At 45.5% G+C, this 15,224-nt stretch overlaps 1 protein-coding gene across 3 annotated transcripts in view; it reads right to left on the minus strand.

Moving 5' to 3' along the window:
- KIF20A (kinesin family member 20A) overlaps positions 1-15,224 on the minus strand; it is a 158,304-nt gene that overhangs the window by 33,883 nt on the left and 109,197 nt on the right. For 2 of the 3 annotated variants that reach the window (XM_033927007.1, XM_033927005.1), the window contains exons 17-18: positions 3,217-3,308; positions 2,901-2,963 (exon numbers count right to left, since the gene is read on the minus strand). In XM_033927007.1, coding sequence (XP_033782898.1) covers positions 2,901-2,963; positions 3,217-3,308 — 155 coding nt within the window. The remainder of the gene's footprint in view (positions 1-2,900; positions 2,964-3,216; positions 3,309-15,224) is intronic. The other variant, XM_033927008.1, reaches the window with a different exon arrangement.

Raw genomic sequence — 15,224 nt, forward strand, 5'->3', positions numbered from 1 at the left:
AGCAGTAGTCTTCAGTTTCTCGCTTATCTTGCTCAGTCTAAGTCAAGGCTAGGGGTGTGTTGATAGGGTTTAGCACAGAGTGAGACTGCTAGCCCATTCCACAGCAACATATTCAGATGATCTTGGAGAGGAGCCTGTACAATAGTATATATGGCGTTTGCCACTGTAGGCGGGCCAAAATGCGCCTGCTGTGAAGACAGCGCTTGTGTGGTAGGTGGCCCAAAATGCGCCTACTGTGAAGATAGCGCTTGTGCAGTAGGCGGCCCAAAATGTGCCAACTGCTGTGAAGATAGCGCTTGTGCGGTAAGCGGCCCAAATGCACCTGCTGCTGTGAAGATAGCGCTTGTGCGGTAGGCGGCCCAAAATGCGGCTGCTGCTGTGAAGATAGCGCTTGTGCGATAGGTGGCCCAAAATGCGGCTGCTGTTGTGAAGATAGCGCTTGTGCAGTAGGCGGCCCAAAATGCGGCTGCTGCTGTGAAGATAGCGATTGTGCGGTAGGCGGCCCAAAATGTGCCTGCTGCTGTGAAGATAGCGCTTGTGTGGTAGGTGGCCCAAAATGTGCTCATTGCTGCAGATACTGGAACTGTATACAGTTGTTTCAGAATGTGCATGTGTAGAGGTATCCGTCTGTTGTCTTTTCAATGGTGAAGATGCTTGAGTTGCAGCAGCAGTGGTGGGTAAACAGTGCTTGTGCTTCTTAGCTTTCTTATGTGGTTCCCCCGATGGTGGCAGCACTGAAATAGCTGAGGTAGAGCTAGACGTGAAGTTGACAGCTCTGGTGTAGGACCGCGAAGAGCCTCAGCGTCAGAGTAGGCCATCCTCGACACTGTTTCTAAACCATCCCGAATATCTAAAAATAATTGAGAAGTGAATGACCTAGAGAGATAAATTGTCGACATGAGGTTTCTCAGAGGTGTGGTAGTAGGGAAAAGGAATAACAGGAAGAAGCACTCAGTTTAGTAAAACTGGCAAATAACTATCATATTTTTTGCTCCATAAGACACACATTTTTCTCCCACAAAAGTGGGAGGAAACGTCTGTGCGTCTTATGGAGCAAATATAAAAAATTTTTTTAGCATGGAAGATGGGAGAGACATTTGGGGAGGGGGGCTTAAGGCAGGGGCTACTGACAGGCTGACTCCTCGGCAGGTTCCTCACACACAGTAACCGTCAACTGAGAGAGCCTGTAGAAAAATCCGAAAGCGATCCGATGCTGAAGTCAGCGCCGCTCTTCTACCTTCCTGGGATGTGAGGTCTCAGCTTCGGTCCACGCATGCAGGTCAGAGGAAGTCCTCGAGCCTCGTTTCCTTTGCGCAGGGCTGCCCTGGCTGGAAGCGCTCGTGGGGTGGTTGATCTCTGTGGGGTTTTACGTGCATGTGCATCTCTGCATCCTGGCGCAGGAGGAAAAGCATACCGGGTGTCAGATCTGACAGCAGAAGAGGCAATGAAGCTGAAAATGGGTTATGCAAAGCATAACTTGAATGCCTTTGTCAGTGATCGTATCTCTCTGCATCGGGACCTTGGTTCAGATACTAGACCCCCTGAGTGTTTGGCGAAGAGGTTCAAGTGCTGTCCAGCCCTGTCCCCTGTCAGTGTGATCATCTTTCACAATGAGGCCCGCTCAACTCTGCTGTGTACATTCTACAGTGTCTGTTCCTCAAGCAATCGCCTCTGTACTCTGACTGGTCCTCGGGGCTTTTCGTCTCTCTCCTCCCTTTCGATCGATTCAACCTGAAAAGTATTGAAGATCAGCTGAGAACAGAAATCAAACCAATACCCTCTAACATTGACAAAAGCTTGTATGTGGCCGAGTACCATAATGAATCAGTTGAGGATGAGAAACCTTAACAAGCATGCTTTGATTGCAAACTCCCAAAGCTGAAGTGCTTTACTCCTGATCTGTAATGCATAATTTCTTTGGCTGTTCTCCTTTCTGAGGGGAATCCACTTGAAAGGAATGTGCAAACATTTCAGAGATGAAGGTTTGTATCAGAAGATATGAGTCAAGTCCAAGTCCAGGTACTTTAAGTGACCTTTGACTGCCTTGATTTACTACAGCCTGCCACTAAACCTGCCCTGTGCTCTGTACAAGACCACCAGAGGGGGGGACAGGGTACAGGGCAGGGTGGTGGTAGAGGATGCAGAACCTGTCAGGGAGAGGGGCTGGGTTCAGAGCTTTGCAGGGCAAGGAGGGAAGGGGGCTGGGTGCAGAGCCTAGTAGGGAAGGGGGAACAGGGTGCAGAGCCTGGTATATTTTATTTAATATATTAATACACAATTTGGTTCAGAATATTTTTTTTCTTGGTTTAACTCCTTTAAACCTAGGTGCGTCTTATGGTCAAGTGCGTCTTATGGAGCAAAAAATATGGTAAATATTAAAGAAAAATAATACTGTAAGGCACAACATACGCAAGTAATATGCACAGAAAATACACGGAGGTAAAAGGCGTATGTTAAAAACGTATACGATACATGGCTAAGGAAGGTGTGTGAAGAGAAAACGAATATATGGCTTACTGAAGACAAAAGAACTGATGGTCCTGCAAGCTGGCAGTGGGTGGGAAAGCATGCGCGGTATGGGCAGACTTTTAATCTCTTAAAGTGACAGTTCACTTTAGACAGTCTGTGCTGGGTTCCATGGATAAAGTCACCCACGTGAGAAAATCTGTCTGCTTGTCCTGGGATAAACTAATGTCTCCATATGTTGGAGAGTGTGTATAATATAACAGCCTGTACTGGTCTGGAGAGACACAGAGCAGCTGTTGAATTTAAAAAGATAAAAGCTGTCCCATTAAGAAGGAAAAGCATATTAGCTGTTCAAACACCAAAGCAATGACAGTCTTAGTGAAAGCAAGAGTACAGATGGTCACCCAGAGCCTGGCAGAAAGCATGCAGGTTACCAGAACAAGGGCTCTTGTTTCCAGACATGCTGAGGAGCTGCAGTTAGGGCCGAAGCTGAAATGCTGGAGAAATTCAAACAGAGCAGAAAGATTTGTTACTAGCAGTTGCAATTTTTGGGGGGAACTTCATCACAGATGCTGGGTCCTCTTCTAATATTTTTCTCCTCCGAGGAGTTAGATAAACCATTACTTATAAGCTCTTTCGAGCAGGGACTGTTTTCTTATCTTTGTGACTCTGTACAGCGCTGCATGCATCTGGTAGCGCTATAGAAATAATTAATAGTAGTAGTAGTCAGCTCAGATGCATTATTCTTACCTTCTGTCCATCTTCAAGCTTCCTATCTACATTCAACGTCAAGGATCCAGAAAAAGATGGCGGCTCCACAATTTCCTTATATTGGATCAGCTCTGAAAGAAATCAGGTCCTTTGTAAGAAAAGAACAATAAGCAAAGTTCATTACAAATTTTTTTTGTTCTCACTCCGATTTTAATGCACTAAAATCAAATCAACAATTTATAAAGAAAGATTAGGGTCTGACCTTGATAATCTTCTTTCTTGTAGATGTAATTCTGTACCGTAATTCTGAACTAGTAATTCTGAACCGTAGGGTTATGCATCTGAACCCACATGTTGCTTGCAGAATGCTGGCAATCATCTTTGAACTCAGCCTCCTTCCACCATGAGCATGAAAGCCCTGTTTCCATAATCTTAAGGAACAGCTCCCTACAGGGCAAAGCTTGTAATTCAGACTCATCTCGCTAACGTATTTACCACCAGAAACACAATCTTGACCAGTGATCTCAAACCCATGGCCTAGGAGCCACATGCGGCTTACCAGGTACTATTTTGAAGCCCTCGGTATGTTTATCATAATCACAAAAGTAAAATAAAACAGTTCATGTCCCAACAATCCACTCAGCCAGAAATCCATACATCAAACAGATACTGGTACCGCTCCCTCTGGTCTGACCATTACACGTACTCCTTCAAAATCAACTGGACCAAAAGCAAAACAATTACACAAAAAATAACTTACAACTCACGTTAATACATCGACCCCACCAAATTCTGAGCAAAAACAAACACCATAATCCAAAACTACAACCCCAAAGACTTCATCTCACAATGGAACCAACTAAGTATAGCAACCCTATATGAGCTAGCCCCGGAACCCAACCACAATCCATAGAAAATCAGACAAATGGTTCGACAACGAACTACTCCAACTCAAAAGGCAATGCAGACAACTAGAAAGAAAATGGAGAAGATAGCCTAGACTCCACAAAAACAACATGGAGAACACTACACCAAAAATACAAACAAAAGCTGAAAGAAAAAAGAAAGATATACTACACAAAGCAAATAGAAGGATCCCAAGACACAAAAAAGATTTTTCAATTACTAAAAGAACTCACAGACACCATACCATATCTGACAAAAAACAACTCCCCCCTCCCTCAGCCACATTCTTCAAAAATAAGATCGCAACTATAAGAGCCACATTTAATGGAACACCCATCCACCTAGAAGAGATCTCAACTTCCCCTACAGAGAAATAATCAGTAGCAGCAGACAGAACTCGGTCCCACTTCTCACCCATAAAATGGTCTGACCTCAACAAATTATACAACAAATACAGTCACGCAGCCTGTGACCTTAACTACTGCCCACCATACCTACTGAAAACCTCCACTACACTATTCCGCAAACTACTCCTACAATGGATACAAACTCTACTCACAGAGGGCCAGTTCCCACAAGACCTCAGCAAAATCATCATAACTCCGATCCTAAAAGACTCTAAAGGAGAAACAGACCAACCATCCAACTACAGACCAATAGCTTCAATCCCACTTTACGTCAAACTAATGGAAGGCCTCGTAGCTAAAGCCCTAAATGTATATCTAGAAAACCACAACTTACTCCATCCTACACAGTCTGGCTTACGAACCAACTACAGTACAGAAACCTTGCTAGGAACACTCATGGACATCGTGAGACAACACCTTAGCACCTAAGCCAAGGGAACCTGTCACCAGGAGTGGGATCCCTAGGATAGTAGACTTGGGGGTGGATCAGTAGAGTGGGCAGACCTGATGGGCTATGGCCCTTATCTGCCATCATCTTCTATGTTTCTAGGCAAGAAAATGTTAATCATACAATTAGACCTCTTTGCAGCCTTTGTTCTAGTTGACCATGACATCCTCTTACACTCTAGACTCAATAGGAATTACAGGAAAGGTACTAACATGGTTCAAAGGTTTCCTACAATCCAGAACCTATAGAGTCAAAACAAACAAAGAAAAATCAGAACATGGTCCAACCCATGTGGAGTTCCCCAAGGATCACCCCTATCTCCAACACTCTTCAACCTATACATTGCCTCCCTAAGCTCTTACCTAGACAAACTAGGCATTACCTCCTACAGCTACGCAGATGATATCACCATACTCCTCCCTTTCGATCAATCTGAGCCCACCATGATAGGCACAATACACAGAACACTTGAAAAAGTAGCAACATGGATAAAAGAACACAAACTAAAATTTAACCCTGACAAAACAAACTTCATCCTCCAAGAAAACAGCAAAACCCCAACATTGACCAACCTAGTAATAAACTCGGTCTCATACCCCATTCAACTCACACTAAAACTCCTAGGAGTACTGATAGACAGAGGTTGTACCATGCAACCACAAATCAACAAATTAATAAAATCATCATTCGCAACCATGAGAAACCTAAGACAAGTCAGAAAATTATTCGACAGGAAACAATTCCAACTAGTAGTACAATCACTAATACTAGGCCTAATAGACTACTGCAACATACTATATCTCCCCTGCCCAGCAACCATGATAAAACAACTTCAAACAATACAAAACACAGCCCTAAGACTTATCTACTCGCTGAAGAAATACGACCACATCGCAGAAGCATACCACAAATCACATTGGCTCCCAATACAAGCCAGAGTACACTTCAAATCCCACTGCCTTCTTTTCAAAGCTATAAACGGAGACAGCCCTACATACTGGAACAATCGACTAACCCAATCCACCTCAACCAGACACAGGTGAACCTACACAATATTCACACACCCACCAACCAAAAATGTCAAAAGAAGAAAAATGTATGAAAACCTATTGACCAACAGAGCAGTGAAACTGGACCGACAGCTCACCAATCTGCTGACTTTGACCACAGACTACAAAAGCTTCAAAAAAGAAACAAAAACCCTTCTCTTCAAAAAATACATAAACCAATATAACACAACCAAACAGGCTCTGAACTCCTCCTGCAATTATCAACTACTCCTTAACAAATTAGAAAATGCTCAAACTATTCCTTAAGTACTTCTTAATATCTTAACAATATGTTCTTCTTATTATCATAACAACTCTTATGTAATCCGCCTTGAACCACAAGGTAAAGTTGGAAAAGAAATCAGTAATATAATATAATGTAATATGTCTCTTTAGCTATAAATTACAATATTAGTATTAAGACTTAGCCAAAAGGAAAGATTTATAAATTCTAAAGAGTTTTACCTTATGCAAAATTGTCATTTCTTTAATAAGACATTAACTATTTTTTTCTGAGGCTCTTCAAATACCTACAAATCCAAAATGTGGCCCTGCAAAGGGTTTGAGTTTGAGACTACAGATCTTGACTGTAACATCTAGAAGGGAAGCCACCTGTAAGGGCTCATATGGAGCTCTACTGAGACCTTGCAAAAAGATTCCAGGAAGGGAATGAAAGATACACCGGAGGGCTCAACCAAAAAGCCCCTTTAATGAACTGGGTGATATCTAGTGAGAGGCCAGAGAGCCTCTTTCCCTTTGAGATTGGAAACAGGAAAGGACTGCTATCTGTACTTTCAGTGATCCAATTGCCAGACCCTTTTGAAGTCCCTTTTGCAAAAAGTCCAGGACAATTGAAATCGGAACTCATAAGGGCTCTACATCATATCAATGCGGAAAGGACTTCCGGGCTTTATCATAAGCTGCAACCGTTGACGGCTTCTTAGCTCTAAGCAGAGTGGCAACGACCAAGTCCAAGTAATTCTTGTTCATTAAGGCAGCCCGCTCACGAGCTATGCCGTAATTCCAAAGAGTTTTGGATTCTCTTTTTTTTTTTTTAAATTTCTTTATTCTTTTTCAAACTTACATCAAGTGCACAAAAAGAACAACATGAAATACTATCGTATAACACTTGAACATCATACATTATATTCTTAATATGTAAATTAATTAAAAACCCTCCCCCCTCCCATCTTTCTATACAATCATTAAAACTATCATATTCCTTCAAAATTTCAATTTCGCTACATCTTATCTTCCAATCCCCCCACCCCCCTATGTATATTATCAAATAAAAATGATGCCTATTCACTACAAAAATCAACCATCTGTCTCCATATCTTAAAATTTTTTTTATAACTTCCTTTCTGTATTGCAATTGCTCTTTCCATCTTGTAAATATGACACAGTGAATTCCACCAAAACATATAATTGAGATTACTATAATTTTTCCAGTTGTTAGTAATATGTTGCATAGCAACACCCGTCATTATCATCAAAAGCTTATTGTTATGTGCTGATAATTGACTTTTTTTCCTCATAGACATACCGAACAGAACAGTATCATATGATATTTCCACATGATTTTCCAATAAGCAATTTATTTGAGACCAAATTGAATTCCAAAAAATCCTAATGCAGGGGCAATAAAAAATTAGATGATCCAATGTCCCCACTTCTAGATTACAGTGCCAGCATCTATTAGATTTAGAGCTATCCAACTTTTGTAAACGAACTGGGGTCCAAAAAGCTCTATGTAATAAAAAGAACCAAGTTTGTCTCATAGATGCTGACACTGTACATCTCATTCTCCAAGACCAAATTCGTGGCCATTGAGAAGCAGAAATATTATGCTTAATCTCAATGCTCCAAATGTCTCTCAGACCAGTTTTTGGCTTTTTATTTAAAAATCCAGATAATAATTTATACCACTGTGCGGAGAGTTTTGGATTCTCAATAGGGACCGGTCCCTGAGTGTGTTGGTCCACTAAGTTGACCTTCAGTCCATGGCCTTTGTGGCCAATTGGGCGCCACTAGGACTACCAATTCCGGATGACTCACAAACCTGTGAATGACTTGACCTAGCATAGGTCATGGGGGAAACACATACAGGAGCCCCTTCTCCAGCCATAGTTGGACTAACACATCCAAGCCCGCACCTCCCGGGCTTGTATCTTTGGCTATAGAAGCAAGCTGCCTTTGTGTTTATTGCTGAGGCCATGAGATCCATTTGTGGACACCCCCCATCACCAAACAACGAAGCTTCACACCTGGGGGGACAGAGACCATTCCCCTGGGTCAAGAGTATGCCAACTAAGAAAGTCAGCCTGCACATTTTCCACTCTGCTATGTGCGCAGTCGAGAGCATCTACAAATGAACTTCTTCCCCTTGAGAAGAGTTGAGTTTCTAAGCATAACGGAACACTTCTGGTGCCTCCTGTTGATATAGGCCACAGCTATCACATTGTCCGAGAAGACTGCCTTGCCTTCCAGAGACTTCTCCATTACCTGCAGCACTAGCTGAATGGCTCTGAGTTCTAGGCAATTTATGGACCACTTTTTCTGTGCCAGTGACCAACGACCCTGAACTGATTGGCCATTGCAATGACCCCTCCAACCATAATGGCTGGCATTGGTTGTTAGTATCTCCCAAGAGGAAATGCGGAGCAGCATGCCTCAAGAGGGAAGCTGCAACCACCACCTCAGGTTGTTCTTTGCTTCCAGTAACCATGGAAGTGGTTGCTGATACGAGTCCATCTGAGGAGACCAGCGAGAGAGGAGAAGAAGGGACATGGTTGCTAGACCTGCAGTGGGAGAAGAGGGGAGGGGACATTGATGCTGGACCTGTAAGTAGAGGGGAAAGGGGGTAAGACGGCAGTCCAGGCCAGAAAGAAGGAGGGGGGGGGATGAGAAGAGATGTGAGATATCTATCTGTCTATGTATATGTCAGAAAACACTCTTACAGCCTTTCCCTCCAAGATGCTCTCCTGAGCCTTCAAGGCTAGTCAAATGGCTCGGAGATCCATTGGCCCCAAATCGAGCAGTCCCTGCAATGAGCTTCCCAGTCAAAGAGGCTGGCATCGGTCGCGTCATCCATTCTGAGATCCAGAGAGGCATGCCCTCTGATAGAGGACACATCCTGAAGCAACAGCACAGGCTGACCTTCGTAACCCCTGTCAAAGGGAGCTGCATCTGAAAAGGATGCTTCTGTGGAGACCATCGGGACAGAAGAGAGTCATGGCCTAGGAGACCACTTCCAGAGCAGCCGCCATGGATCCCAATATCTGAAGGTAATGCTAAGCAGTAGGAGACTGCATCTCCAAGAGAGGGGCAGAATTTGACTCTGGAGCTTCTGTTGGTGTGGCTCAGGAAGAAATCTTGATCACAGGCAGTGTCGAAAAGAATGCCCAGATACTCCATATTTTGGGTCGATTCCAGATGGCCCTTCCTGAAGTTGACTATCTAGCCCAGACACTACAGCAATTCCACCACTTGCTGTACCGCCCACTCGCTCTTCTGACTGGACAGGATGGGACGATTTATTGCAGCCGTTTCATAACGGCCGCGATGAATCGCCCTCTCCACAATGCATGCCACAGTACCTCTCGATGGCTCTCTTCTCTGCCCCCCCCCCCCCCGGGCCTCTCTTTTCTGTGCCCCCAGTGCCTCTCCTCCCCCCGATGTCTCTTCTCCTATCTGCCCCCCCCCCGGATACCTCTTCAAAAGTATGCAGGCGCATCTTCTACCCCCTATTTGGCTGGCCTTGGCTCCCTTCTGATGTCACGTCCTAGTCATGGGACCAGGACATGATGTCAGAGGGGAGATGAGACCAGCACAAGTCGAAGATGCTGCTCATGCAGGTGAACTTTTCAAGAAGTATGTTAAAATCTTGAACGATATATATGTTACCTGTACAGATATTGGTGTAATGTATGTAATACCTACTGTTCTTTCATTTGTATGACACTGTTTTAGATTAAAAATCAATAAAGATTTAAAAAAAAAAAAAAGAAGTATGTGAACCGGGGAGGGGGGAGAAAGGCGCTCCTACTTTTGGGGGATTAGCATACCCAGAGAGGCCAGAAATTCTCCTGGGCTACCCCAATGACTGAACAGGCTGTCTCCATGTGGAAGCAAGGAACCTTCAAAAATGTATTTGCTGCTTTGAGATCCAAAATGGGCCTCCAGGCTTCTGTGCCTTTCTTTGGAGCATCTGCCTGAACCTGACCCTTCCTCAGAATTATTGTAATGAATGAACATCGTTTTCCTTTTTGATGGATTCATGTATTTTTTTGGGGGGAAGGGGGAAAATTGGATGATTAATGTTTTAATTAAATTGATTGGATTTCTGTTGTATTATGAAAATTTCATTGAAGAATTGTTGGGTGGGGGGAAAGGGTTATAATTTTTACTTTAATGGATTATATGTATAAGATTGTCAAGTGCTGTATATTTTATTAGTAATGTAATGTTTTAATATTAATCACTTGTTTGTCAGTTTTAAAATGAATAAAGAATTAAAAAAAAAAAAAGGAACAGGTTCTGTGGCCAGAATGTCCTGAAGTCTTTGGCGTGTGGCTTTGCATAGATTGTTTGAATATGCAGAAGTGTTTTAAATAAATAAGACCTTGGTTTCCTTCTCCTGCTTTCTGGCAGGAGAGGCCAGGAACAAATCCATAGGTGGAAGATAAAACTCAATCTTGTGATCCACTCAGATGATATGCAGTACCCATTTTCCTGTATCTGCTTTAAGCTGATATCGGGATTGTCTCCAGTTTACCTTTTTCCTCATTTTGTGTTGCATAGACCATCAAGAGAAACTAGAAACTTCTACTTATTTGCTTATCCAAAAATTAATGGGTGTAGATATAAGACCTTCTTAGATAGGACCCTAGCATTTCAAGCTGGTAGGCAACAATCTTGGTTAGGTAAATGTATTCAGCAAGCTATGTTATCCTATTGCTATTTTCGGAAATTAATTAAGACCACTTTGTTCGATAAGTTTATTACTTAGTGAGTTTTATTATTGAAATTCTATTTTACAAATATTTTTATTTGTATTTTTTACTATATTATTGTATTTCACTGATTATCCAGCTCTTTTTAGTGTAAATCGCTTAGAACTTTTGGTTATGGCGGTATAAAAGAATAAAGTTATTATTTGTCTGAGGAAAATATTTGTCACTGCCCCAGAAACGCCAACAGCTGTCCTCCAACATTTCGGAGTGCAGTTGGCAACCTGGCATCATTGGGTTCTCTTGGAGGGCAGATAGAGACGAACTCCAGAGAACTGCTGGCATTTGGAGCTGTTGAAAGGAGAAATTAGGTTCTTACCTGCTAATTTACTTTCTTTTAGCTTCTCCAGACCAGTAGAGGTTAATTACAATTATATGATATATAAAACCATAAGAAAAATAAGACAAGAAATGTTATATATAAAATATATTATAAAAATATCAAGTGTAATGTTAAGATAATTGTATGAAAATTTATGACACTTGTTGTTAAATGGAAAAAAAATTCAATAAAAAAAAACTTAAATAAATAAAACAAATGGGTATATATCCAATCATGACCAGCAGGTGGAGACTGAAAACAAAACTGTGGGACAGTATATAATATACTCCCTTCTCTATTTACCTCAGTCTGCCGAATAGCCAAGCAGAACCAAGAACTGGAAAACAGAAAGAAAACAATATTCCGAACAGGAGTAACAACTAACATACCCAAATGCTGTTGGAAAATGCAGAGGAGAAATACCAGAAGGAAAATGTCCTCACAGCTTGCCAGCTAAGCAAGCCGAGCCACAGCCGCTGTTCTTTAATTCTCCCCGGCCCTAGAAAAATACTAGAACCCGCAGCAAAAAACAAAAACTGCACGCAAAACAGCCCCAACAACAGACAGGGTGGGGTCCTCTACTGGTCTGGAGAAGCTAAAAGAAAGTAAATTATCAGGTAAGAACCTAATTTCTCCTTCTTTAGCACTCTCCAGACCAGTAGAGGTTAATCTTTACAAATGGGACGTACCAAAGCAATCCCTCTCACGGGCGAGACCCCTGAACATCTACCCGATAATGTCTAACAAAGGAATGCAAGGAAGACCAAACCGTAGCCTTACAAATATCCACTGGAGGCACGAGCGACGACTCAGCCCAAGAAGCTGCCTGACCACGAGTGGAATGAGCCTTGAGAAACTCCGGAACGGGCTTCTGTCTCAGAAGATAAGTGGAAGCAATCGTCTCCTTGATCCAGCACGCAATAGTAGCCTTAGAAGCGCAAGCCCCCGACGAGGACCCGCCAGAAGGACAAAGAGATGATCGGATTTCTGGACTTCCTGGGTCCGCTGCACATAAGAGCGAAGGACCCGACCGACATCCAACTTGCGCAGCTGCCGTTGCTCAGAAGAGCCCTCTCGACTACCCAAGACCGGGAGGACCACAGATTGATTGACATGAAAAGGAGAAGCTACTTTCGGCAGAAAGGAAAAACAGGCCTCAAGACAACCTGCTCCCTAGAAAACTCCAAGAAGGGAGCCCTACAAGAGTAAGCCTGTAGCTCAGAAATACCCCGAGTGGAAGTAATGGCCACCAAAAAGACCGCTTTCAGAGTAAGGTCCTTCAAAGAGCAGCCGCTCAATGGCTCGAAAGGCGGGCGCTCCAAAACAGAGAGAACCAGATTGAGATCCCAAGATGGAACAGAGGGCCTTACGGGAAGCCTGAGCAACTTGGCCACCCGCCGAAAGCGAATCACATCAAGAATGGCTGACAAGCGCTGACCTGTCACTAACCCTTGAAAAGCCAAACAGGGCCGCAAGCTGAATCCGGAGAGAAGACCAAACCAGGCCTCATGCCATCCTGCAAAAACTCTAAAATGGTAGGCAGGAAAGTGCGAAAAGAGACCACTCCCCGCGCCCGGCACCACCCCTCAAAGAGATGCCAAACCCGCACATAAGCCTGAGACGTAGAAGCCTCCGGGACCCCAAGAGCGTAGAGATCACCTTATCTGAATACCCCTTCTTACTAAAGCGACCCCTTTCAAGAGCCAAGCCGTAAGACAGAAGGGAGACGGGTCGAACATGGGAATGGGACCCTGCGTCAGAAGATCATCCAAGAGAGGCAGAGGAAGAGGATCCGCCACCAGATGCTTCACCAGATCCGCGTACCATGGACATCGAGGCCACTCCGGAGCCACCAGAACCAGTTGGTGAACAATGCGAAGAAGTACTCTGCCCACTAATGGCCAAGGAGGGAACACGTACAACAGCCCCTCCATTGGCCATGGTTGGACCAGAGCATCCAGACCCTCGGCCAGACTGTCCCTGCGACGACTGAAGAAGCGGGGCACTTTGGCATTGCCACTCATGGCCATCAGGGGCTACCCCCAAGCCTGCACTATCAACTGAAAAGCCACGGAGCTGAGACACCACTCTCCTGGATCCAAGAAGTGACGACTGAGGAAGTCCGCCTGAACATTTTCTACCCCAGCTATGTGAGAGGCCAAGAGGTCCAGAAGATGGGACTCCGCCCAAAGCAGGAGCCGAGCCACCTCCTGCGCCATCTGAGTGCGCTTGGTGCCCCCCTGACGATTGACATAAACCACCGCAGTGGCATTCTCCCACAGGACTCTGACGGACTTGCCCAACAAAAGGGAGCGGAAAGCCAGACGGACCGCTCTGGTCTCCAAAACGTTGATCGACCAGGAGGCCTCCTCCGTGGACCAGATGCCCTGAGCTGAGTGGCCTAGACACTGAGCACCCCAACCGAGGAGACCTGCATCCATAAGGAGCACCATCCACTGTGGGAGATCCAGACCCACCCCCTGAACCAGGTGAGGGTTCTGGAGCCACCAACGAAGACTGCAGCGCGCCAAGCCTCGCAGGGGGACAGGAACATCCAAACCGTGCCTCTGGGGTGACCACCTCCGGAGCAGAGCATACCGAAGAGGACGCATGTGGGCCCGTGCCCACCTCACTACGTCCAGGGACGCAGCCATCGACCCCAAGACTTGGAGGAAATCCCGTGCCCGAGAACACCGGGACGCCAAAAGAAGGCGAAACTGAAATTGCAATTTGCTTACCCGGGCCTCTGGAAGGAAGACCTTCCCCAAGGAGGTGTCGAACAGAACCCCAAGGTACTCCAGACGCTGAGCCGGGACCAACCGAATCTTGGAAAGGTTGACCACCCAGCCCAGCGACCGGAGAAACTCCACTACCCGAGCCGTAACCCGGGAGCTCTCCTGCAACGACTTTGCCCGAATCAACCAGTCGTCCAGGTAGGGGTGCACCAAAATGCCCTCCGACTGCAAAGCCGCCGCAACGACCACCATCACCTTAGTGAACGTCCGGGGAGCCGTGGCCAGACCAAAGGGAAGCGCACAGAACTGATAGTGCAGACTCAAAAGCGCAAAGCGAAGGAAGCGCTGATGAGAGGCCCGAATGGGAACATGCAAGTAGGCCTCCGTCAGATCGAGAGAAGTGAGAAACTCCCCTGGCTGAACCGCCAGAATGGCCAACCGCAGAGCTTCCATGCGAAAAGAGGGAATCTGGAGAGCCCTGTTGACCTCCTGCAAATCCAGGATGGGCCGAAAAGTCCCCTCCTTCTTGGGCACCACAAAGTAAATTGAGTACCTGCCGGTGCCCCACTCCGGAGGGGGCATTGGAACAACTGCCTTGAGATCTAGCAAGCGCTGAAGGGTCTGGCGAAAAGCCTGCGTCTTCCAAGGTGTCTGACATGGAGAGGCTAGGAAAAGATCCGGCAGAGAGCGGGCAAACTCCAGGGCATAACCGTCCCGCACCACCTCCAGGACCCACTGATCGGACGTGATCTCGGCCCATTTGGGGAAAAAAGTTGCATAGCCGGGCCCCCACTGGAACCAAAGGGGACGCCAGCAAGGAGTCATTGTGAAGGACGGGAAGCGGGGGAACCGGCGGAGGGATTCCCTGCCCCCAGAAAGGGCTGCATGCGCTGGAAAAACCGACCCCGGGAAAACTCCGGAGCTGGGAAAGAAGCAGCCCCACGCCCCGGGCGATACTTGCGGAACTCCCGCAAACGCCCCAGGGCAGTGCCACCCCGAGACGCCGGGCGGGCACGGTCCTCAGGCAGACGGGGCACCTTTGAGTCCGTCAGTCTGAAGCAACTTATTTAAGTCCTCTCCAAACAAAAAAGACCCTTGGAAAGGAAATTTAGTAAGCTTAGCTTTGGACGCAGCATCCGCCGACCAAGCGCGAGGCCACAAAATACGC

Source organism: Geotrypetes seraphini, chromosome 18, assembly GCF_902459505.1.
Source record: "Geotrypetes seraphini chromosome 18, aGeoSer1.1, whole genome shotgun sequence".
NCBI classification, from domain to species: Eukaryota; Metazoa; Chordata; class Amphibia; order Gymnophiona; family Dermophiidae; genus Geotrypetes; species Geotrypetes seraphini.